The sequence below is a fragment of the Oncorhynchus mykiss genome, chromosome 2 (assembly GCF_057628025.1).
Source record: "Oncorhynchus mykiss isolate SJ-2025 chromosome 2, ASM5762802v1, whole genome shotgun sequence".
Classification (NCBI taxonomy): domain Eukaryota; kingdom Metazoa; phylum Chordata; class Actinopteri; order Salmoniformes; family Salmonidae; genus Oncorhynchus; species Oncorhynchus mykiss.
The window spans coordinates 74822512-74849439 of record NC_143023.1 but is presented as its reverse complement, the minus strand read 5'-3'; the positions used below and the strand labels follow the sequence as shown (position 1 = coordinate 74849439).

The 26928-nt window shown below is 42.7% G+C and overlaps 2 protein-coding genes across 2 annotated transcripts in view; one reads left to right on the top strand and one right to left on the bottom strand.

Moving 5' to 3' along the window:
• The window catches only part of LOC110496116 (semaphorin-3ab), a 64670-nt gene extending 52476 nt beyond the window's left edge, over positions 1-12194 (bottom strand). Inside the window, exon 1 of the mRNA XM_021571821.3 lies at positions 8967-12194. Coding sequence (XP_021427496.3) covers positions 8967-9072 — 106 coding nt within the window. The 5' untranslated portion in view covers positions 9073-12194. The remainder of the gene's footprint in view (positions 1-8966) is intronic.
• The window catches only part of LOC110496093 (metabotropic glutamate receptor 3), a 918426-nt gene that overhangs the window by 574999 nt on the left and 316499 nt on the right, over positions 1-26928 (top strand). The window lies entirely within an intron of this gene.

Genomic DNA, 26928 nt, shown 5'->3' with positions numbered 1-26928 from the left:
TCCCTCTTTCTCTCACCCTGTTAGGATACAGCTGTATTTTTATTATAATGGATCTTGGTTGGAGGGAGTGAGAGGAAAGGAGAGAGCAAGGGCGAAGGCAAATGGAGGCAAAAAATCAAGTCTTGTGTGAGACTGATGAACTATTTTACCCTACATTCCTTCTCTTTCACTCTCTTTCTGGGCTGGAGGGCATAGGGAGTGTTATTAAGTGCTGCCATAGGAAATATCTAAACAAAACATGAGCCAGTAGTGTACGGAGTTCTATATCTCAAGGCTTTGTTCCTATAGATCAGTTTATAGCCGCATGGCTGGCAGTCCGCTCGGTGACAGATAAAGCATATCCTGATCATTTCAACAGACTCCAGAGGCCTACTCTATGTATCAGTTGAGGAGTTACTGAGGTAACTTTGGTCAACTCTGGAGTTCAACACCGGTACTACAAAAGTGGCTCACCTTTTAGCTAGGTACATCAATGTCAACTTATCCATTAGAACTAACATGCTTTTTGTAAAAACATTAATATGTTAAAACACATCACATTACCAGTGGTGACCTGTCATTCAGGATAGAACCTGTTTTGAGACCCAATTTTTTTTGCAACACACGTTCAAAAGTTTGGGGTCACTTAGAAATGTCCTCGTTTCCCCATGAAAACATACATGAAATTAATTGCAAAATGAATAGGAACGTCACGCTGGTGTAAAGGATTTGGAGACAGGCGCAGGAATACATCTGGGTTTTTAATACATACAAAATACACATACAAAACACTGGGATGTACCCAAACAAAAAAGCAAGGGTAAACCTCAAAGAACGACACCCGTAATATACAATGCACAAAACACACAGCACATGCTGAGCCACCGCATAGGTACTCACACGACCAACGGACATGGGAAGAATAATCTACAGCCCAACGGGGCACCAAAGGGCACATTTCTACAAACACTATCAGTGAGGAACTGGAACCAGGTGTGCGTAATGACAGTTCAGTGCAGCCTAGAAGGCCTGTGACTTGGACCTCCGGAATTGGTGAACAGAAGGAGCAGCAGTACCAGGGGGATTTGTGACAAGGAAATATAGTCAAGGCGTTGACAAGGTTATAAATAATGATTTTTAATTTAAATAATAATTGTGTCCTTCAAACTTTGCTTTCGGCAAAGAATCCTCCATTTGCAGCAATTACAGCCTTGCAGACCTTTGGCATTCTAGTTGTCAATTTGCTGAGGTAATCTGAAGAGATTTCAACACATGCTTCCTGACGCACCTTCCACAAGTTGGATTGGCTTGATGGGCACTTCTTTACGTACCATACGGTCAAGCTGCTCCCACAACAGCTCAATAGGGTTGAGATCCAGTGACTTCTGGCCACTCCATTATAGACAGAATACCAGCTGACTGCTTCTTCCCTAAATAGTTATTGCATAGTTTGGAGCTATGCTTTTGGGTCATTGTCCTGTTGTAGGAGGAAATTGTCTCCAATTAAGCACCGTCTACAGGGTATGGCATGGCGTTGCAAAATGGAGTGATAGACTTCCTTCTTCAAGATCCCTTTTACCCTGTACAAATGTCCCACGTTACCACCACCAAAGTAACCCCAGACCATCACATTGCCTCCACCATGCTTGATAGATGGCGTTAAGCACTCCTCCAGCATCTTTTCATTTTGTCTGCGTCTCACAAACGTTCTTCTTTGTGATCCGAACACCTCAAACTTAGATTAGTCTGTCCATAACACTTTTTTCCAATCTTCCTCTGTCCAGTGTCTGTGTTCTTTTGCCCATCTTAATCTTTTATTTTTATTGGCCAGTCTGAGATATGGCTTTTTCTTTGCAACTCTGCCTAGAAGGCCTGCATTCCGGAGTCGGCTCTTCACTGGTGACGTTGAGACTGGTGTTTTGCGGGTACTATTCAATAAAGATCCCAAACGTTTGAACAGTAGTGTATATATATACAGTGGGGCAAAAAAGTATTTAGTCAGCCACCAATTGTGCAAGTTCTCCTACTTAAAAAGATGAGAGAGGCCTGTAATTTTCATCATAGGTACACTTCAACTATGACAGACAAAATGAGAAAAGAAAATCCAGAAAATCACATTGTAGGATTTTTTATGAATTTATTTGAAAATTATGGTGGAAAATAAGTATTTGGTCAATAACAAAAGTTTATCTCAATACTTTGTTATATACCCTTTGTTGGCAATGACAGAGGTCAAACGTTTTCTGTAAGTCTTCACAAGGTTTTCACACACTGTTGCTGGTATTTTGTCCCATTCCTCCATGCAGATCTCCTCTAGAGCAGTGATGTTTTGGGGCTGTTGCTGGGCAACACAGACTTTCAACTCCCTCCAAAGATTTTCTATAGGGTTGAGATCTGGAGACTGGTTAGGCCACTCCAGGACCTTGAAATGCTTCTTACGAAGCCACTCCGTTGCCCGGGCGGTGTGTTTGGGATCATTGTCATGCTGAAACACCCAGCCACGTTTCATCTTCAATGCCCTTGCTGATGGAAGGAGGTTTTCACTCAAAATCTCACGATACATGGCCCCATTCATTCTTTCCTTTACACGGATCAGTCGTCCTGGTCCCTTTGCAGAAAAACAGCCCCAAAGCATGATGTGTCCACTCCCATGCTTCACAGTAGGTATGGTGTTCTTTGGATGCAACTCGGCATTCTTTGTCCTCCAAACACGACGAGTTGAGTTTTTACCAAAAAGTTCTATTTCGGTTTCATCTGACCATATGACATTCTCCCAATCTTCTTCTGGATCATCCAAATGCTCTCTAGCAAACTTCAGACGGGCCTGGACATGTACTGGCTTAAGCAGGGGGACATGTCTGGCACTGCAGGATTTGAGTCCCTGGCGGGGTAGTGTGTAACTGATGGTAGCCTTTGTTACCTTGGTCCCAGCTCTCTGCAGGTCATTCACTAGGTCCCCCCGTGTGTTTCTGGGATTTTTGCTCACCATTCTTGTGATCATTTTGACCCCACGGGGTGAGATCTTGCGTGGAGCCCCAGATCGAGGGAGATTATCAATGGTCTTGAATGTCTTCCATTTCCTAATAATTGCTCCCACAGTTGATTTCTTCAAACCAAGCTGCTTACCTATTGCAGAGTCAGTCTTCCAAGCCTGGTGCAGGTCTACAATTTTGTTTCTGGTGTCCTTTGACAGCTCTTTGGTCTTGGCCATAGTGGAGTTTGGAGTGTGACTGTTTGAGGTTGTGGACAGGTGTCTTTTATACTGCTAACAAGTTCAAACAGGTGCCATTAATACAGGTAACGAGTGGAGGACAGTGGAGCCTCTTAAAGAAGAAGTTACAGGTCTGTGAGAGCCAGAAATCTTGCTTGTTTGTAGGTTACCAAATACTTATTTTCCACCATAATTTGCAAATTCATAAAAAATCCTACAATGTGATTTTCTGGATTTTTTTCTCATTGTGTCTGTCAAAGTTGAAGTGTACCTATAATGAAAATTACAGGCCTCTTTCATCTTTTTAAGTGGGAGAACTTTTGGTGGCTGACTAAATACTTTTTTGCCCCACTCTAAATATATTTTGGGGGAGGGGGGTTGCCTGTTTCGCAAGTTATTTTTGCATTAATATGTGTCACATATCAGTTTGCAAACAATGTAAAAAAAAATATATATATATATATATATATCATTGAGTTAATAAAGCCGCATTCAAAAACCCAGCTTCAAAATGCAGGTGTTTCAGCGTAGCTCAGTGCTTTCTGTTGTGGTGGGGCAGGCCAGCAGAAAATAAGAGCATTGCACCATAATTGGCTCAGCATTGCACCGTGATTGGCTCAGTGTTCTGTCACTCATGGGGACACTACGTCACACACTTTAGTCACTGTTAGTCACACCGTGCTTCTACACCTACATTGCTTGCTGTTTGGGGTTTTAGGCTGGGTGTCTGTACAGCACTTTGATATATCAGCTGATGTAAGAAGGGCTATATAAATACATTTGATTTGATTTAGTAAGGGTACACATCAAGAATGTGAGCCCTTTGAGTTCTGCCATAGACTTAGATTGAAAGTGCCCTTCCAAGAAGGCTCAAGGTCATTGGCCACAATTACATTATATCCACAGTAGCTTTGATTGGACTGATCATGTCATCTGTTGTCATCAAGTTGAAGCCTGAGCTCAAATGGGTGGCTAACTGATGCTGGCTGGTTTCAGAAAACCCTGAGTAGATCTTGTTTCCTTCATAGCATACCCGTCAGGTTGTCTTGCTGTTTTTTGGGAGGGGGGAGTATAGTCAATGACCAATGAAGTGTTCTAGATGCTGCAATACCATCACATTAGTCACTGTCCACAACACCACACACAGACATATTTCAGCATGTCATCTGTCTCTGTGGGATGCTGATGGGTAAAGCTTAGACAAATAACTACATCATTGTCTGAATAGGTCAATAAAAAACATACAAATAAATAAAAAACCATGAAGGTGATGAGAGAAGTTCCCATTAACACAACAGGAGATTTCACACAATCACAACACATTCTTGTCTGCATGGTTGGGATGTGTAGAGAGGCAAGCCCATGTAATACAGTTCCACCCCCACTCCAGTGTTTGTGTGATACTGACCTATGGAGAACCTCTCTGTCTCACACACAGAGAGAAACCCAACCCTGGTCTCTAGATTCTCTACATACTTATGGACTAAACATTTTAAAAGAACCTTCCTCATTCCATGCCCTAATTAAAAGTCTATTCACACCGAGACAAACCCAGAGGATAACATTACTACAATAAGATTTGCATGACCTCAGGAGGAGAGAGAGATGGATAGAGAGAAAGAGGGAGAGATTTTTTTTATTTTTGCAATTCAGTGGCTTTTGTTTTTGTGAGGTTAGACCTTGGCTGGTGTTGTTCAGTGGTTTATTGTTTTAAACATCGGCTTTTGTTTTTGTGGGGTTAGATCTTGGCTGGTGTCTGCTGTATGAGAGTATATGTGTTGTGTGAGTATGCATGTGCATGAGTGTTTATGTCACGTGAGTGTACTTGTGTGTGTGTGTGTGTGTGTGTGTGGGGGGGGGGGGGGATGCTCTTGGATGCGGGTATCAAAGGGGTGGACAGGTCTGACAGAGACGGAGCTCCTGGAAGTCCGCCCACCGGCCATTAAACTAAAGTACCCTTTCTTTCACTCTCCTTCCCTCTCATTTCTTCTCCTTCATACTCTTTAGTTTTCTCTTCCTCTAGTTCCCAGACACTTAACAATACCCCCCCCCCCCCCCCCCCCCACACACACACACACTTCTCCTGGCTAGGACACATGTATGAACGGGGGGGGGGGGGGGGGGGGATGTGTATGCATGTGTGTGCAGAGTGCCGCCTGTAAGGATCAGGGTCCCTACACTTGCCGGACCTGTCGGTCACAGAGAACAGACCTTGGCAACAGCCAACCCCACACTCAGAAGACACAGACACAGACATACACACCTCACATCTCACTCCACAAATGTTTAGCAATGCCAAACATTAATTTACCTTTTATCCACAGCTGTATGTAAGCCTATATTTATAATTGAAAACTCAGAATGAATGGGTCCATATCATTAACAGAGACTGTCTCTCTACCCTGTTCTTTGTGCAGGTCTGCTGTTTGTGTGTTGTTCCATCCAAGTACAGTAGTTCAGCTGTGTTTTGTATGTGTAGTGCTGTGGTCCAATAGAGAAATCACAGAGGGCGTGATATAGAGATGACTGATACACACACACAGGTATCATTATCTACTGATGGCCAAAGTGTGTGAGAATGTGTGTGTGTGTGTGTGTGTGTGTGTGTGTGTGTGTGTGTGAGAGAGAGAGAGAGAGAGAGAGTGCATGTGTGTGTATGTGCGTGTGTGAGTGTGTTTGTATGCGCGTGTATAATTATGATTGTGGTGGTGCTGAGAAAGAAATGTCTCTGTTTGAGAGAGCCATCTGTTGAGACAGACTCACACCATTCATCCTCAACGTAATTACCATGCAGTGAACGACAGAGCGGAAAAACGGCAACCAGGAATATGAGAGGGAGAGACGGATAGACAGATTAACGATACTTCACTTAACCACTGGCAAGTCACTCTGGCATGTCTCTTCATTAACAACAGTAGACAGCAGAGAATATTGTACACTCATACACATTGCTGAGTCCAAGATACTTTGAGATTCCAATGACAGATTGAATCCTTGGTTTTCTTCTGAGTTATCTGAGCTCATTCAGATGAGAAATCAGGCCTAGGCAAAAGCAAGGAAAACTGACTCTGTAGTGGACTAGAAATCTTTCAGATGAGAAACAGATGTACTATCTTGATTAGGAAAGCTAAATCAAGCTACTTTTTAAGCTCAATCCCTGACTCTGCTGGTGATCCTTCTGAAGTTTGTAAACAGTAAATGCACTGAAGAGTACAAATTCCTCTTCTTCCCAAGCAAGTTCTGTCTGACTGGCGTCATAACTGAGAAGAATGGGATAAGTGATGCTTTTAATCATCATGTTATCTCTGCAGGCTTTTTACTTGAGAGAAACGGTGGTGTAGTTGGTCAGCTCTTCTCTGCGCCAGCCTCTAGCTGACTCAATGCTTAACCCATCAACTTCTAGTGAATCTTTGTTTTCATTTGAACAATTTACTATCTGTGGTGCTAGATGCCTTGATTAAGATTGATGTAAAAAATCCACTGGGGCTGATATGCTTGATCCATTTTTGCTGCAGCTCTCTGCTCACCTGATTGCTGAATCATTAACCTATATTTTTATCCTGAAGATTATATCTGGTACTATCCCCAAGGTTTGGAAGGTGGCCCTTTCACAAAGGTGGTAACCCTTGTGACCTAAATAATTATTGGCCTATTTCTAAACTATCTTGCCTAGCTAAAATATTAGAGTCCTTTATTAAATCTCTGCTAATATGTTTCTTGTCTTTGAAATGTATTCTAAATGTACATCAGTCTGGTTTTAGACCAGGTCATAGCAATATCTCTACTGCATCCCTAGTTATAAATTATGATAAATCAGGTTTCCTGGATATTACTAAAGGTGTCCCGCAGAGGTCGATTCTGGGTACTGTACTTTTTACTGTTTACACTAACAATATCGACTTGTCCGTAAAAAAACTCCTCTTGTATGACAATGATACTGTTGTGTAATCTACTGCCCCTACTGTTAACCAGGCTCTATCTGAACTACAGTATGCCTTCATTGTAATACAGCAAAACTTTATTGACCTGGAATTAGTACTAGATTCAGGTAGAACTAAGTATATGTTGTTCTCTAGAGAGCATTAAAAAAAGTCTGATGATTTAAGCATATGTACTTTGGGTGGTGTCCATGTAGACCGTGTCCCTGCTTACAAATATCTGGGCATCTGGATAGATGAAAAGCTGTCTTTTAAAAACATATTAATGAGTTAGTTAACAAGCTGGGAATAAAAATGGGCTTCTATAGAAATAGGTCCTGCCTCTCGCTCAATAGTAGAATGCAATGACGTTCCTATCGGTCCTAGACCATGGCGACATCATCTATACGAACTCAGCTGCCACTTCATTAAAGCCGTTAGATGCAGTTTATCATAGCACTTCAATTACAAATCTGAGGACCTATGCCTTTTCAGTCTCCTGAGGGGGATAAGGTGTTGTCATGCCCTCTTCACAACTGTCTTGGTGTGTTTGGACCATGATAGCTTGTTTGTGATGTGGACACCAAGGAACTTGAAACTCTCAACCTTCTCCACTTCAGCCCAGTCGATGTCAATGGGGGCCTGTTCGGCCCTCCTTTTCCTATAGTCATTCATCTCCTTTGTCTTGCACACATTGAATGAGGGGTTGTTGTCCTGGCACCACACTACCAGGTCTCTGACCTCCTCCCTATAGACTGTTTAATTGTTGTTGGTGATCATGCCTACCACTGTTGTGTCGTCAGCAAACGTAATGATGGTGTTGGAGTCGTGCTTGGTCACTCATTCGTGGGTAGACAGGGAGAACGGGAGGGGACTAAGCACGCACCCCTGTTGAGGATCAGCGTGGCAGAGCAATTCAGAAACCTGATTGAGGACCTTTTTACAGATAAATGTGTTTTTTTTGATGATTGTGTTTTTCTTTCTGCTAGCGTTTAGTATTTTCTGTAATTTATATAATTCAGGTTTCATCTGTAAAAGAGACCTTGGTCTCAGTATGACTCTCTGATAAAATAAAGGTTACCCATGACAACACAGTGGAAATAGTATAAAATAGTATAAAATCAATTCTAGTGTATAGTTTTCTAGAGATGGATATCAGAACAGATTGATGTATCTCACAGAGCTGGTAACAGTGTATGTTCAATAAATATCTAACAGATTCAATCCAGTGTGATCTAACAGATTCTTCCATATCCACTCTGATACATATCTCCTCTGATCTGAAGGTCTACATGGTCAGTAATTATATTTTGTAACAGATCCTACTATGTTCAGTAAGCATGTCTTTGATCAGCCATATGGCACATGGAATTCTGAGGAAGAAAGTTGTGTACCTATGCACATCAAACATATCTCAGATGCAGAGTACATGGGCTATCAATGCGGTTTCCTTTTCAATATGGCAGACACATATCTTACATTCTCAGTAAAAAAAAATTAATTGATGCTGAAAATGTGCTGTATAAAGCCAAATACATAAAACATTTTAAAAGCAACCAAACAACATCATGGAAATATAGGTTGCACTTTATGTTGACACACACTTTAGCAGAAATGCCGTATCACAGTCAATCTTTAGTAGTTAAGTGAATCACTTCTTTCTCAACACAGACAGACACAGGCACCAGCAGAAACCTCTATCCCTGCTGGATATGCATACAGACAAGTATGAATATAGAGCAGCTGGTAAGAACAGAGTAAGCATAGATGATTCTTCTTTTAAGATAGCTTTAGAGTAATAGTAGAAAGAGGGAAGAAATATGGTACAGTAAGTGTCAAGGTAAATGAATAAGACTCACCTTTATAAGAGAGTTTTAGCCTGGGCATATTGCTCTTCGTCTTCTGTGCTCCAGAAATAACCACCATCCCACACAGCAACACCACCATGCCCCAGAAAGAGGCCATGATCCTGGGGAGAGAGAGGCCAGACAGGTCCCTGAAGAACCAGTCCTCCGGAACACAGAATAGATGTCAGCAGAACCAGGATCAGTCCCAGATCAGGGGTAGAGTTTCCAGAAAATAAAAAAGTATTGAAATACTGTCAAACAGAAGTCTGTTCAGTCCAGTAATTTTGCAAAACTGGACCAGAACCTGTCCTACGTTCAGGGGTTATGGGTCAGGTGTTCCAGAGACACAGAACCTGAAAATGGAGCAGGGGTATGGGTAAGTGCTATAGACAGCCAGTCTAAGCAAGCCAAACAGAACCGAGTCAAACCGAACTGAGTGGAACTGAACCGAGCTGAACCGGACCCACACAGCAGACTCATACCACCTCAATGTTGGAGGTCAGAGGCAAGGGGAGTCCCACAATACCGATCCCGGGGAGAGTGAGGGGAGCTGGGCTAGAGATCAGTCTTTACGTGGGTCTCTGCTCCAACAATTCTCTAGTGTTGACTCTCTATTTGTTTCTCTCTTTTCTCTCTTCCAGCATGCCCTCAATTAAAACTCTGTCTTTAGTTAGTAAAGACAAACAGGTCCAGTATGTTCCAGCTCCTAATCCAGTTAGCTTGGGAAATAGTCTTCACTGAGACATTCTATGTCCTCAACATAGCCCAGCTCAGCCTAGCCCTGTCCACACTACACACTGCACACAGAGCAACTGAGAACAGCTGAGGGAGCCAGCACAGCCAGAGAGAAGGGGGTGGAGGGAGTGGAGACGAGTAAGAGAAAGAGCACAGGGACGTGTGAGAGAGCTGCGAGAGTGAAAAAGTGAGGAGGAGAGAGAGAGAGACAGAGAGAGAGAGAGAGAGAGAGAGAGAGAGAAGGAAGGCAGAGAGAGTAGTATAGATAAGTGCTGTAAGTGAATGTTGTACTGTAAGTGAATCCTGTAACAGAGAGGTTGTGACTGTTTTTTTTCTACACTGAGCTCTACTGTTCTACCTCAGATTTCCCTATTCCTCTACCCTTGACCTCCTCTATTGTCCTTCTCCCAGTTTACCGTATCCTGATATACTGTATCTTTGACAGCAGGACTCTTTCAGTACCACTGCCAGGACATTAAGTAATTGGTCTAATGGGTATTAGACAGGTTCGATCCAAGTCACTCAACAGTCTAAATGCTCCATAATAATATTCCCATACAGCCTCTACAGGCCTGGCTGGCTGTACAGCCAGACACACAATTTACTGGTCAGCCTCGCAAAACAGGCCCAAGGACTTCACTGTCCTTGAAACAGAGAGAGGGAGAGAGATAGAGAGTGAGGAGTGGGGGTTAGACAGAGATGAGGAGAGGGTGTTAGACAGAGAGGAGGAGAGGGGGTAGAGACTGAGAAAGAACAAATAGAGATAGAGAGAGGGATGAGTGTGGGAGAGAGAGACGGCGGGAGAGAACGAGAGAGGGATAGCTAATGGTATTGTAATAACAGCTTGCTACCGTAGTTGAAGTGGGCTACAGATTAGTAGCTCTGAGAACGGACTAAGTTTTAGATTATTGTCCTGTGAAAACACTACCATTACAGTAATGCCCAGGCCATATCTGGCTTTGTCAAACATTGATCCTTTATTTATTTATTTATGAATTTTACCTCCTTTTCTCCCCAATTTCATGGTATCCAATTGTTAGTAGTTACTATATTGTCTCATCGCTACACTGTCGGAAAGTTATCAGTTTATCTCTGTGGATGGTTTGTCCTCTGACAAATCAATTGTACATGTCGGTGTTCCTCAAGGTTCCGTTTTAGGACCACTATTGTTTTCACTATATATTCTACCTCTTGGTAATGTCATTCGAAAACATAATGTTAACTTTCATTGCTATTCTAGCAGCCGGGTATAGCACTAAAAAAGTAGAGCATTGCAGGAGTCTAATCTAGAAGTTACAAAAGCAAGGATACATTTTTTCTGGATCATTTTTAGACAGAACGTTTCAGATTGTTGTAATGTTACGTAGAATGAAAAAAGCTCTCCTTGAAGCAGTCGTCAAATATGTTTGTCAAAAGAGAGATCAGCTGTATATTTCAAAGATACATGGTGAAGCCCCAAAATTGCCCTCCCTGGAAGCCTGTGTTTTAGACATAAGGAAGTGGATGGTGGCAAATGTTTTATTTTTAAACTTGGACAAAACAGAGATGCTTGTTCTAGGTCCCAAGAAACAAAGAGATCTTCTGTTGGATCAGACAATTAATCTTGATGGTTGCACAGTTGTCTCAAATAACACTGAAGGACCTCGGCGTTACTCTGGACCCTGATCTCTCTTTTGACAAACATTTCAAGACTGTTTCGAGGACAGCTTTTTTCCAAGCACTTGATGTTTTTTGTACTGCACTTGAAGAAACGTACAAGCTCTTGAAATGTTCAGTCTTGACTGACCTTCATGGAACCTTCAGGAAGACCCAGAGTTACCTTTGCTGCAGAGGACACGTTCATTTGAGTTACCAGTCCCAGAAATTGCAGGCCAAATAAATGCTTCACAGAGTTCAAGTAACAGACACATCTCAACATCAACTGTTCAGAGGAGACTGCATGAATCAGGCCTTCATGGTCAAAATGCTGCAAAGAAACCTCTACATCAATAATAATAAGAGATTTGCTTGGGCCAAGAAACACAAGCAATGGACATTAGACCGATGGAAATCTGTCCTTTGGTCTGATGATTTCAAATTGGAGATTTTTGGTTCCAACCGCCATGTATTTGTGAGATGCAGAGTGTGTGAACAGATGACCTCTGCATGTGTGGTTCCAACTGTGAGGCATGGAGGAGGAGGTGTGATGGTGTGGTGGTGCTTTGAAGGTGACAGTGTCAGTGATTCCTTTAGAATTCAAGGCACACTTAACCAGCATGGCTACCAATTCTGCAGGGTTACGCAATTCCATCTGGTTTGCTCTTCATGGGACTGTCATTTGTTTTTCAACAGGACAATGACCCAATACACCTCCAGGCTGTGTAATGGCTATTTGACAAAGACAAAGAGTTAAATAAAATTTGATTTGATTTGATTTGATTTGATGGAGTGCTGCATCAGATGACCTGGCCTCCAATCACCCGACCTCAATCCAATTGAGATGGTTTGGGATGAGTTGGAGCGCAGAGTGAATGAAAAGCAGCCAACAAGTGCTCAGCATGTGGGAACTCCTTCAACTGTTAGAAAAGCATTCCAGGTGAAGCTGGTTTAGAGAATGCCAAGAGTGTGCAAAGCTGTCATCAAGGCAAAGGTTGGCTTCTTTAAAGAATCTAAAATCTAAAAAGTGTTTAACACTTTTTTGGTTACTACATGATTCCATAAGTGTTATTTCATAGTTGATGTCTTCACTGTTATTCTACAATGTAGAAAAAAGTATAAATAAAATAAAACCCTTGAATGAGTAAGTGTATCCTGTCACGGTCGTCCTCCTCATCTGAAGAGGAGAGGCGAGAAGGATCGGAGGACCAAAATGCGGCGTGATATGTGTTCATCGTGAATTTTAATAAAGAAAACACTGAACACTGAAACCCTATACAAAACAGTAAACAAAAAAACAACCGTGAAGCTAATGCGAGCTGCGCTGAAACAAGCCATCAACCTAGACAATCACCCACAAACAAACAGGGCAAAGTATGATTCTCAATCAGAGACAACTAATGACATCTGCCTCTGATTGAGAACCATACTAGGCCGAAACATAGAAATCCCCAAATCATAGAAAATCAAACATAGACTGCCCACCCAACTCACGCCCTGACCAAACTTTGACATTTACTGTATCGCCACTGGTTGGAAGTAGGTGTTTTTGGCTGCTGTCAAAATGAACCCAAACTTAAAAAGTCCATATTGATACAGAAACACATCATTGTCAAGAGCAAGTTGATTGACAAAGTCATGAAAAAAATTAAAGATTTGAATAAACCACCTTTGAGCCATGTTCAAAATGACCCCAGTCAGTAGTTTGAGGGTTAAAGTCCTTTAAGTAAGCCTACTAGGAAATTATTATGTGTATTGTTGACTGCTTTGAAGTACCAGAAAGTCTACTGTTATTACATCACTTCTTGGTAGATTTCTCAGTTGCTCTTGCAAATACAAAAGCTGCACTGTGTAGTGGAACCTCAGCCATTCAAGGGGACATAGATATCTAACAACCTATCTTTAAGTAAGACTCAGTGGCGACAGAGTTACCCAATCTTATCGGTGCCCAAAGCGGTCAGCTCACGGTGTTACGGCACAACGTACACCCTGTGTATTTCTGAGAAAACTGTGCAGTGTTGAAGGATTGTCCTCTCCTGGTTTCTGAGGTCATCAATGCACAATGTCCCATTCCTTAACTGTGCCCTTGATATTTTTTCTGTGTGATCATCAGGTTCTCAAACATCCAAGGTCTAAACAACATGATGTAAGGGATTCAACATGGTTAATCCTACAGACAGACACACCATGCTGGCTCTATCACAATACAAAACATCCTAGGTACATGTATATACACTATGTAGGACATGCATTTCTGGGGAAGTTCCCGCAAGGCTATAGTACTCAGACACTCTGCACCCTGATCACATAGAGACATACACCATGCTCTCCATATCTCTCTCTGTCTGATATATATAGTATTCCCACACTCATACAGTCACACAAGGACGTTCCAAGAAGCGAACTGGAAAACTGTTGTTATAGGAGCTCACTGAGATCACATGATGCTTTGAATTCAGGACAGGACAGAACCACTGTTTGGTCCATGTACACTGTTTTAACAGTTTAATGAGATATACATACAGTGGGGCAAAAAAGTATTTAGTCAGCCACCAATTGTGCAAGTTCTCCCACTTAAAAAGATGAGAGAGGCCTGTAATTTTCATCATAGGTACACTTCAACTATGACGGACAAAATGAGAAAAAAAAATCCAGAAAATCACATTGTAGGATTGAGATACACTTTTGTTATTGACCAAATACTTATTTTCCACCATAATTTGCAAATAAATTCATTAAAAATCCTACAATGTGATTTTCTGGATTTTCTTTTCTCATTTTGTCTGTCATAGTTGAAGTGTACCTATGATGAAAATTACAGGCCTCTCTCATCTTTTTAAGTGTGAGAACTTGCACAATTGGTGGCTGACTAAATACTTGTTTGCCCCACTGTACATACCTATTTCATACACAAACTACCAGATACAATCAATTAGATATTTTCGCAATTAAAAGATAAAAGCGTACAGTTTTCTTTCACTATCACATACTGTTTTGATATTTCCACAATCAGCAAATATCGCCCAGTTTTCACAAACAAGTAAGGTTAAAACTGGAAAATATAAATAAACACCATCAATCAACACACAAAGCCATAACCAGAGAGTCATCAATCATAGACTAAACAAGAGGACGGTTGACTTCCCTCTTAAAGCGGGTAAAGTGGGACGTCACTCCTTAACAAACGTCTGACAGTTAGCAAGCTGTCTCCCTACCATAGTGAATGATAATGAGTTATAGTGAGGATGCTCTGGCCATAGACTCAGGACTGATAGAACTGACATAACCCTGAAATCCACATCATTTCCCACCCAGTATCAGAATGAGCAGAATAAAATGTGTCATTGTTGAATGTTTTTAACACTGAGCAAGACACTGAATTATGTTGTGTACCGAATTCAGAATTGAAGTAATTCAACAATTCAAATGGCACATCTGGTCATCAGTGCTCTACCCACCACAGAACCTAACTTTGAATGGCGATGTGTGTTCTAGTTATTCTAGGTCTATGTATCTGGTCTAGGCTTACAGCTGATGGCAGGGACCACTAATAGGCCATAGCAGAGTGTATAAAGACCCTTCAGACACACAGAGAACAGCAGAACTAATCCCCTACTGAAACGGATGGACTCATGGTTATGGTAATGTAGCCACACACACACACGCCCACACACACACACACACACGCCCACACACACACGCCCCCCCCCCCCCCCCCCACACACACACACACACACACTCTCACACACACACACACACACACACAAACAGAACGAGTGTCACACATAGTACTTCCTAAACAGGCTGGATTAAGAGGTGGAACAGACAGGAGCTTTTATCTGAAACTGGGGACTGGCAGCGTTGCGACACTAGTTCATTATTCTGAGGATGTAACCCTATCTGCTACGCTGAAACCAGACAGAACTATTGTTGAGATGGATGACTGGTGAATGGCCCACTTGAGATTGATAAAACACACTTTGTCTTCTTTCCCATCTGTTGACAACTGGGATTGAATTATAATTCAATCTCATGGAAGGTTATCAGTTTGCTAGAAGAGTGGAACCAACCTCCTGTGTTCAGACTCCTAGACAGAGAGTGGTGAGTACCCATCCATTCCTTTTAGGGAATGTATTCAGGACAACTCAAGAGTCCTCCACTGCTCCCTCTCCTCCTCTCGTCACCCCTTCAACTGTTCTCCTTCTTCAACCATCTGTACTTATTTCTGTCCCTTTCTCCACCTCTCCTCCTCATGTCTTAACTCCTCTTTTCCTCCTCTCTTCTTTCCACCTCACTCCACTCATCACCCCCTATCACCCCCCCACTTCTCTTCCTATCTATCTCCTCTTCCATTACCCCTCTCCATTCCTCTCGCTCCTTTCCTCTCCTCCTTTCTTCACTCCTCTCTCTTGTGCTATCAAATCCCCTGAACCAGACACAAACTCTCACTCTCTCTCCTCTCTCTCCTTCTCACTCTCCTTTTCTCGGTCACGGTGTCTGATTTCATCTTTACAACCTTGTAAACCTCTGAATATTGGTCTCCTCTGCCTTTCCTTTCAGCTCAGTTACAGTTCAGAAACACACAAAATTACGTTAGTCTAATTTAACAGATATGTCCTTTATTATTCCGACAGTATCCAGTAGGTCCGTGGATATACAGAGCTCAAAGAGAGTTTCTGTGTTTCAAGGAGGCAGAGTCTAAACTCAACTGAGAGGACCTCAAGTGGTCTCACCTCAAAGGACTGAAGAGCTTTAAACTCAGATGTTTCTGGGGTGAGAGGGGGAAGGGGTTGAGTTTATCAGGCAGTAGAGTGGTTGTGGTATGTTATGGATTGGGGGTTAGTGGAGGGGTTCTGTTAATTCCAATTGGGATTCAGGATCCCCCATCAGAACTCACTCAGCCCCTCTCAAACAATACCATCCCCCATCGCTGCACCCCCTGCCCCCCCATGTACCTTGATTACATTGACACACAATCACATATGTCAATTCTTTTAATTTGTGGGAATACTTGGGATAATATTTACTATATTAACATTTATTTTTGCAGAATTCCAGAATTCCTTGCGGGATGGTTTTGGCTTGCGTCTGTTGCCGACCCCTGATGTACAGACATCTCCCTAACCACGCACCGACCCCCGTCAATACAAGACTGTCTACACAGTCAATCCTTTTCCATTTACCCACATACCCCCTACAATACGCATTCAACATCTGAATAGTTACTGTAACAGGTTCAATGCTGAAGAAATGTACCCAGATATAAATGACTGGTCTCACTGTTACGGCCCGTTTTGATGCAGTGGCTGGGCTAATGATAATGCATTTAGTGGGTTCTTCTGTGATTTGTCAGGGAAAGTCTTCTGTTTCTGTCTGTCTTATAGCAGAATGAATGACCGATGAATGAATAAAAATATCTCTGAATGACAGAAGAGTGAGTCTCTCCCATTGCCACGGATATTGAGTTGCCGGTGACGATGAGATAGATGCATTGGTATCCTGGTCAGAATGGACACACACAAACACACACATACACATACAAATGTTTCCCTCAGTGATGGAAGCCAGCTGTTTAGGCAGCTAGGGCTCTGACCTGGGAGAGAGAAGGGTCTGTCTTTCATCACTGAAGGAGCTACCAGGACTGGCTAGAGTGAGGGAACCTATTCTACCACTGGTTAGTCTATGGAAATATTTTATACTCAGCAACTGTCTACCACAATGGAAACACTGAGGCAGGGCCCTTCATTGCCTAATTCTGAGGACTAAAGTTAAAATGAAATGTGTCCCTTAGACATGCCAGACAGTTAAAACCCTCATGGGTGAGATGTGCTAGGAAAATATGCCGCAACAGTATGAGCACAGAACAATGTTTTAGTAAACATTTTGTAGTTACAGAGACAGAGTATGGTTAAATAGACAGAGTAGTCCATGCAGTATTTATAAAACAATAAACCACACGTTGTTGGTAATTGACTGTTTCTTAATGAAAAATTTATCAGAAAACAGAGTGAAAAGCACAGAGCTATGAATAAATGACTGGGGACAGTGTTCTGTCCTCAACATCCATGCAGCCCCACCCTATCCACCCTATATGTCAATGCAGCCCCACCCTATCCACCCTATATGTCCACGAAGCCCCACCCTATTCATCCTATCCACCCTATATGTCCATGCGGCCCCACCCTATCCACCCTATATGTCCACGCAGCCCCACCCTATTCACCCTATCCACCCTATATGTCCACGCAGCCCCACCCTATCCACCCTATCCACCCTATATGTCCATGCAGCCCCACCCTATCCACTCTATATGTCCATGCAGCCCCACCCTATCCACCCTATATGTCCATGCAGCCCCACCCTATCCACCCTATATGTCCACGCAGCCCCACCCTATCCACCCTATCCACCCTATATGTCAATGCAGCCCCACCCTATCCACCCTATATGTCCATGCAGCCCCACCCTATCCACCCTATATGTCCATGCAGCCCCACCCTATCCACCCTATATGTCCACACAGCCCCACCCTATCCACCCTATCCACCCTATATGTCCATGCAGCCCCACCCTATCCACCCTATATGTCCATGCAGCCCCACCCTATCCACCCTATCCACCCTATCCACCCTATCCACCCTATATGTCCATGCAGCCCCACCCTATCCACCCTATATGTCCACGCAGCCCCACCCTATCCACCCTATCCACCCTATATGTCCATGCAGCCCCACCCTATCCACCCTATATGTCCATGCAGCCCCACCCTATCCACCCTATATGTCCATGCAGCCCCACCCTATCCACCCTATATGTCCACACAGCCCCACCCTATCCACCCTATCCACCCTATATGTCCATGCAGCCCCACCCTATCCACCCTATATGTCCATGCAGCCCCACCCTATCCACCCTATCCACCCTATCCACCCTATCCACCCTATATGTCCATGCAGCCCCACCCTATCCACCCTATATGTCCACGCAGCCCCACCCTATCCACCCTATCCACCCTATATGTCCATGCAGCCAGGGATGTAGTGGAGCGTAAAAGCACATAAACACTGTTTATGAACCGGTTACAGATGTTTACGCTAAATTAGCGTTGTTAGGGTGTACATTACCTGCTGCCAGTCATCTTGACAAACGTTTAGCATTCCTACCACTAAATCCCTCTGCAGGACTAGTAAACTAGTGCACAGTGCTGTTTACTAATAGGTGCACATTGTGAAGGTGATATTTGACCCAGTATATTCGAGTTAAGTATATTAAATACAGTGAGCCTACCTGTCATAAGGGAGTAGTCTTTAGGAATTCCTTTGGATAACTGGCAGGATCAGCAGAGCTCTAAGGGCCTTGCTTCACTGTTCTCAGCCTGTTCAACCTCCACATTCATTTATTATCTGTCATTAATATTTCACTGTGAGTCTTCCTGAGTTGCACCGGCATGTTTATCCACACAGAGATGACACGAACTGGGATAGGGACATTTACCTTTTACCACAGTCGCGCCAAGTTGTCTTGGTTCTATTGCTGTGGGTTGAGCTTAGGGTTCTGTTAAATCATCTGTTACAAATACGGTGTTGAAAAGTGTTGTTCTCTGCTACAGTCGGCAAGCGGTACCGGAGCATCGGGTCTCGGACCAACAGGCTCCGAGACAGCTTCTATCTCCAAGCCATAAGACTGCATAATAGTTCATCAAATGGCTACCTATATTACCTGCATTGACTCTGTTTTGCACTGACACGCTCACACGCTCACACACATGTACAGTGCCTTCAGAAAGTATTCCTACACCGTGTTGTATTCCACATTTTGTTATGTTACGGCCTGAATTCAAAATCAACATATTTTTTTCTCACCCTTCTACACACAATACTCTATAATGACAAAGTGAAAACATGTTTTTAGACATTTTTTTTATGTTTTGAAAATGAAATACAATATTTGCACATTAAAACAATAAATATTCCAGCTCTGTCAAGTTGGCTGTTGTTCATCGCTAGACAGCTATTTTCAAGTCTTGCCATATATTTTCAAGCCGATTTAAGTCAAAACTTTAACTAGGTCACTCACGAACATTCAATGTTGTCTTGGTAAGGAACTTCAGTGCATATTTGGCCTTGTGTTTTAGGTTGTTGTCCTGCTGAAAGGTGAATTCATCTCCCAGTGTCTGTTGGAAAGCAGCCTGAACCAGGTTTTCCTCTAGGATTTTTCCTGTGCTTAACTCCATTCTGTTTCTTTGTATCCTAAAAAAACTCCGTAGTCTGCCGATGACAAGCATACACATAACAGTATGAAAATGTATGCACTCACTACTGTAAGTCACTCTGGACAAGAGCGTCTGGTAAATTACGTCAATGTAAAAATGTAAATGTAATGATGCAGCCACCACCATGCTTGAAAATATGAAGAGTGGTACTCAGTGATGTGTTGTTTGGGATTTTCCCCAAACATAACGTTTTGTATTCAGGACATGAAGTAGATTTCTGTGCCACATTTTTTTGCCAAGCCAGCTTTTCATTTTTTATTTATTTGTAAAAAACACTTTGACCTTATGGGGTATTGTGACACACAATCTCAATTGAATCCATTTTCAATTCAGGCTGTAACACAACAAAATGTGGACAAAGTCAAGGTGTGTGAATACTTTCTGAAGGTCCTGTATACACTCATCTTATATGTTGCAGCTACCTAGTTTTTTACTCTAATTATTATCTATCCTGGTGCCCCCTTTATCACTGCCGACATGTACATACCTACCTATCGCTTCATGCCTTTGTGTTTTATTTATCTTTCTATCCCCTTGCTATCAGGACGTGGACTCTACAAGGTGTCAAAAGCGTTCCACAGGGATGCTGGCCCATGTTGATTCCAATTGTTCCCACAGTTGTGTCAAGTTGGCTGGATGTCCTTTGGATGGTGGACTATTGTTGATACACACGGGAAACTGTTGAGTGTGAAAAACCCAGCAGCGTTGCAGTTCTGGACACAAACTGGTGAGTCTGGCACCTACTACCATACCCCGTTCAAAGGCACTTAAATCTTTTGCCTTGCCCATTCACCCTCTGAATGTCACACATACACAATCCATGTCTCAATTGTCTTCATGATTAAAAATCATTTTTTAACCTGTCTCCTCCCCTTTATCTACACTGACTGAAGTGGATTTAACAAGTGGCATCAATAAGGGATCATAGCTTTCACTTGGATTCACCTGGTCAGTCTATGTCATGGAACGTTCATAATGTTTTGTACACTCAGTGTATATTGTATACTGATGGTGTCTGAGTACTATCTATCCAAAATGTAATGTGTATTTTTGTGTCTGTGAATGTGGTGTATTAAAGTACCATGTACTGTATGTCAAATGTGTGTAAAATGTACTGTATATGTAAAAACAAAACATGCAATTCAAAGATAATTTGGTCCTCTGGTGGATGAGAAAAAATAAAGAATATATAACTGTACAGCTCAATAAGTTACTTGGACAGAGATGCTGTCTTATGCTGCATGACCATAGCCGCTGGAAGTAGTTAGGGGGTGGGGGTGCTCCATTTCTTTCCCCCGACGAGGGGAGTTGTCAGTTCAGCTAAACCTAGGGTATGGTAAAGTGGGGTGTGTAAAAATACCCCCAACAGTAGAAGCTAATTTTGTGTATTTTTTTTAACTCTAAAATGCAATTTGGAGAACAGAACCAACAAACAAAAATGTCCCCCAGGCATCATCACCGCAATATTAGGTTTATATTAGGTTTAACAGTCTTTGGAATGGTGTGTACAATGTACTACTCAACTTCATCATACATAGGCTACATTGACTTATGTAGCCTACTTGTGGAACAGCGCATACAGTGCAACCAGAGCATAAAACAGCTGACTGCAAATGCAAACCATACCAGATAAATCCTAGGAATTCATTAGGCTTACAATCAACAAGAACACATCAAGACAAACAAACTTGACCAAGGAAAGAAGAACAATCTACACATTAAGGCCTCACCCGTGATTCAGCACCGCTTAATGGACAGCGCCTCGGTACACAGTGAAGCTCCCTGTGGTGTGGCTGAATGGACTGGCCTCTGTCTAGTAGCCAGCTAGAATTAGGCTATTCAGCTTGTGGGCACTTAAACATTTTCTGGGCACAGTTGAGGAGCCTACAATGCTTATATCAAAATCATAACTGGCGCGCAGACCTAGAAATTCTAGGATCAATTGGAAAATGTCACTCATATGAAAACGTTGCAGAGCCCCTGCTACAGGCAATAGGACGTCACCCTTGTGGAATGGCGCATACAGGGTCATTGTCTAGTGTGCTTCCCACCAAAAGTGTTGCTTTGTGTTTAGAGATGTTCCTTATAATGTGTGCGGCCAATACATTTTTGTATTTGCCTGACTGCATTGTTCGCCAGGTGTAACGATGTACAATTAGAGGCGGGAAGCAAGTTGAGGGAGCGAATACATTTAATAAATAAACTAACAAAACAAGAAACCTGAACAGCGCAACGAAATGAAACAGATACAGCAAACAATAATGCCTGTGGAAGGAACCAAAGGGAGTGACATAAATAGGGCAAGTAATCAAGGAGACTGAGTCCAGGTGAGTGTCAATAAACACTGGTGTGCGTGACGATGGTGACAGGTGTGCGTAATAATCAGCAGTCTGGTGACCTAGAGGCCAGAGAGGGAGTATACGTGACAGTACCCCCTCCCTGATGCGCAGCTCCAGACGCAGGACGCCAACAATAGGGATGATCCCGTGGATCAGGAGCAAACTGGACACCTCTGCCCAAGCGTGGGAACCTGTCGAGCCGGGTGGGGCGTGGGAGCCTGGTGACCTAGAGGGCCGAAGAAGGAGCAGACGAAAGAGCACCACCGCTCCAACGCGCGGCTTGAGCAGCAGGATGCCGACCAGAGAGACGTTCCCGGGGATCAGGAGTGGATCGGTTACCTCCGTAAAGGCACAGGAACCTGATGAGCAGCTTGAAGAGCTGGAGCCTGGCGAGCCAGCTGTGGCATGGGAGCCTGCCAAGTCTACTGAGTATTGAAAACCTGACGAGTTAGCTGAGGCATCCTCAGTAGACTCGGCAACAGAGTCTTGACACCCTGATGTACCGGCTGAGGCATGAAATCCTGAAGATCCACTGGCAGCGGAACCCAGACCCGACATCACCTCCAACACAAAGAAAAAAAACCATTCTCTGATGCTTCCCTTTGGTGAAGCGTTATTCTGTAACGATGTACGCTGAGAGTGGGGAAGCAAGGTAAGGGAGTGAATATATTTAATAAATAAACTAACATGAACAAAACAAGAGACATGAACAACGCACCAACATGAAACAGAAACAATAACGCCTGGGGAAGGAACCAAAGGGAGTGACATAAATAGGGCAGGTAATCAAGGAGGTGACGGAGTCCAGGTGAGTGTCAATAAGCGCTGTTTCGCGTGACGATGGTGACAGGTGTGCGTAATAATCAGCAGTCTGGTGACCTAGAGGCCAGAGAGCAAGGATACGTGACAGTACCCCCTCCCTGACGCACAGCTCCAGACGCAAGATCTACATGTTTACCGGCGTGTAGCATTATGGAATTGTCTCGTTACTGGTTTTGTTGCTTTATTAAACGTTTCACCTGCACCTGCTTCTGGACTCACAGCTACGTTATTACACCAGGGAAGGGAAACATTCTGAGAATATTGAAGCATTGCCTCAACAAGGTGTTTCTGAGAATATTTTAAAAAAAATATCAATGAACGAGGCAGTTCTGAGAATATTAATATTGCAACATAGTAGGCAATGAGGAGGTGGCCAGCTTATCTATGTCTGATATTATTGTGTAGCCTACGCAGCATCTGGGTGCTCATTATATACAGAAAAACAGCCTTTCATTCACACTAAATAACTTAGCAATATGTAATGACTTTTTGCCAGCAAGATTGATCTGTTAGAATATCTCATTTTAATTCAGGAAGATGGACAAGCAAGACTGATGAGAGGTGGAAGTGGAGATGCAATATACCAGAGACAGGTAGGCTACAGGTAGAGATGCAGGCAGAGGATGATGACGTAGGCCTACAGCAACAAGTAAAAAAAAGTTAGCCCAACTAGGTAATCATTATTTGTTTGCATTATCTAAATTATCATTATGTCATTGCATGACAATGCACATTTGTTATAGTCTACAATTGCTATTGTCTTTGAAGTTAAAACAAGACATGTCTTTTGGGGAATGCTCTAAATAGGAAGATGTTTAGTTGTTTATATTCATACCAATAGGCCTGAAACATGAAACCAAACTTGCACTAGTCTACTGGGAAAATAAATGAAAATAACAATTAAGTTTACAGCTCTCACCACCTATATTTTAATACCCACAAAACAGCTTTTGGTTTCTAATGGTCAACCAAAAACGGAGAGCTCCAAACTTCACAATTCCCAATGAAATGAACCCCTGGCTATCAGATTACAACAAGACTTACAAGGCCAAGTTCAAATGCCGACATCAAATTCAAAGCGATCAGCATGTGTACAGGTGCAGACAAGGGAAAGGGCGGGTGCCCGCCCGACTAGCATCACTACTCTGGACGGTTCTGACTTAGAATATGTGTACAGGTGCAGACAAGGGAAAGGGCGGGTGCCCGCCCGACTAGCATCACTACTCTGGACGGTTCTGACTTAGAATATGTGTACAGGTGCAGACAAGGGAAAGGGCGGCTGCCCGCCCGACTAGCATCACTACTCTGGACGGTTCTGACTTAGAATATGTGTACAGGTGCAGACAAGGGAAAGGGCGGCTGCCCGCCCGACTAGCATCACTACTCTGGACGGTTCTGACTTAGAATATGTGTACAGGTGCAGACAAGGGAAAGGGCGGGTGCCCGCCCGACTAGCATCACTACTCTGGACGGTTCTGACTTAGAATATGTGTACAACTGCAAATAACTAGGTGTCTGGTTAGACTGTAAACTCTCCTTACAGACTCATATTAAGCATCTCCAACTCAAAATGAAATCTGGAATCAGCTTCCTATTTCACAACAAGGCCTCCTTTACTCATGCTGCCAAACATACCCTCGTAAAACAGACTATCCTACCAATCCTTGACCTCGGCATCATTTACAAAATAGCCTCTAACACCCTACTCAGCAAATTGGATGTAGTTTATCACAAGGCCATCCGTTTTATCACCAAAGCTCCATATGCTACCCACCACTGCGACCGTTGGGTGGCCCTTGCTACATATTCACCTCCAAACCCACTGGCTCCAGGTCATCTATAAGTCTTTGCGAGGTAAAGCCCTACCTTATCTCAGCTCACTGGCCACCATAGCAACAACCCAGCACACGCTCCAGCAGGTATATTTCAATGGTCATCCCCAAAGCCAATTCATTTTTGGCCACCTTTCCTTCCAGTTCTCTGCTGCCAATGACTGGAACGAATTGAAAAAAATCACTGAAGTTGGAGGCTTTTTTCTCCCTCACTAACTTTAAGCATCAGCTGTCAGAGCAGCTTACTGATCACTGCACCTGTACACAGCCCATCTGTAAATAGCCCACCCAACTACCTCATCCCCATATTATTATTATAACTTATTTTTGTTTTTGCTCTTTTGCACCCCAGTATCTCTACCTGCACATCATCATCTGCACATCTATCACTCCAGTGTTAATGCTAAATTGTAATTATTTTGCAACTATGGCCTATTTATTGCCTTACCCCCCTAATCTCATTACATCTGCACACACTGTACATAGATGTTTCTATTATGTAATTGACTGTACGTTTGTTTATCCCATGTGTAACTCTGTGTCGTTGTTTTTGTCGCACTGCTTTGCTTTATCTTGGCCAAGTCACAGTTGTAATTGAGAACTTGTTCTCAACTGGCCTACCTAGTTAAAGAAAGGTGATTACGATTTATTTTTTAAACCTCAAAATGGCTAGAAACAAAGTACTTTCTTCTGAAACTCATCAGTCTATTCTTGTTCTAAAAAATGAAGGGTATTCCATGCAAGAAATTGCCAAGAAACTGAAGAGCTCTTACAACGCTGTGTACTACTCCCTCCATAGAACAGCGCAAACTGGCGCTAGCCAGAATAGAAAGAGGAGTGGGAGGCCCAACTAAGCAAGAGGACAAGTACATTAGAGTGTCTAGTTTGAGAAACAGACGCCTCAGAAGTCCTCAACTGGCAGCTTCATTAAATAGTACCCGCAAAACACCAGTTTCAACGTCAACAGTGAAGAGGCGACTCCGGGATGCTGGCCTTCTAGGCAAATTTGCATAGAAAAAGCCATATGTCAGACTGGCCAATAAAAAGAAAAGATTATGATTGGCAAAAGAACACAGACACTGGACAGAGGAACTCTGCCTAGAAGGCCAGCATCCTGGAGTCGCCTCTTCACTGTTGACGTTGAGACTGGTGTTTTGCGGGTACTATTTAATGAAGCTGATGCTCCAGATACTCAACTAGTCTAAAGAAGGCTAGTTTTATTGCTTCTTTAATCAGGACAACCGTTTTCAAGTGCTAACATAATTTCAAATGGGTTTCTAATGATCAATTAGCGTTTTAAAATGATAAACTTGGATTAGCTAACACAACGTGGCATTGAAACACAGGAGTGATGGTTGCTGATAATGGGCCTCTCTACGCCTATGTAGATATTCCATGAAAAATCTGCCGTTTCCAGCTACAATAGTAATTTACTACATTGACAATGTCTACACTGTATTTCTGATCAATTTGATGTTACTTCAATGGACAAAAAATGTGCTTTTCTTTCAAAAACAAGGACATTTCTAAGTGACCCCAAACTTTTGAACGGCAGTGTTCTTGCCAGCTATGTGTGGCGCCATGTTTGTTGACATCATACAATGCGTTCTGCGTGTCACGTAAACATCTGTCAGACCAAAAATGTTATAATGAGGTGAAGGAATTGTTCACTTGTCTTTCGAGTAAACTTCCAGAAGTAAATGATCGTAGACGACCGTAGATGACACACCCCCTTTAATATACTGTACTTCTTGCAAACAGAACAAACTCATCTTGTCTCCTCTTATTATCTTCGGTTGACGCCAAAAATCAAACACGGGCGGCGTGCACAAACTACCCATCATCGGATTACATTTGATTTCTGGAAAAGTGTTTTACTCAATTATTTCGATCAATGTTGAGCTGAACCGTGATGTGATGAATTATAAATAGTAATTGATATTAGCTAATTCATATTGTGGTTTCTGTCAGCCGAGAGTTCTCTAAATATGACCTCTTGTGTTATGTCAATCTTTCCTCCTTTAGCGCCAGGACTAATGTATTCTACATTTCCCGATTTAGATGATTGTGTTATGCTGCAGCTACTTCTGTGAATGTCTGAACATTGCGTCCAAAAATTAACTGGTCACATTCAGGACATAACTTTGTAAGGACTGTGTTTGTGAAAAATCTTTCTGTAAAATAAAACAATGTGGCTAGCTCAAATGCTAACTGTTGTGTCAATCGAAACTGGACATTCTAAATAAGCGTTCTAATCAACACTCAAAGAATATGGCTGCCTAAATATGGTTCCCAATCAGAGACAACGATAAGCACCTGCCTCTAATTGAGAACCAATT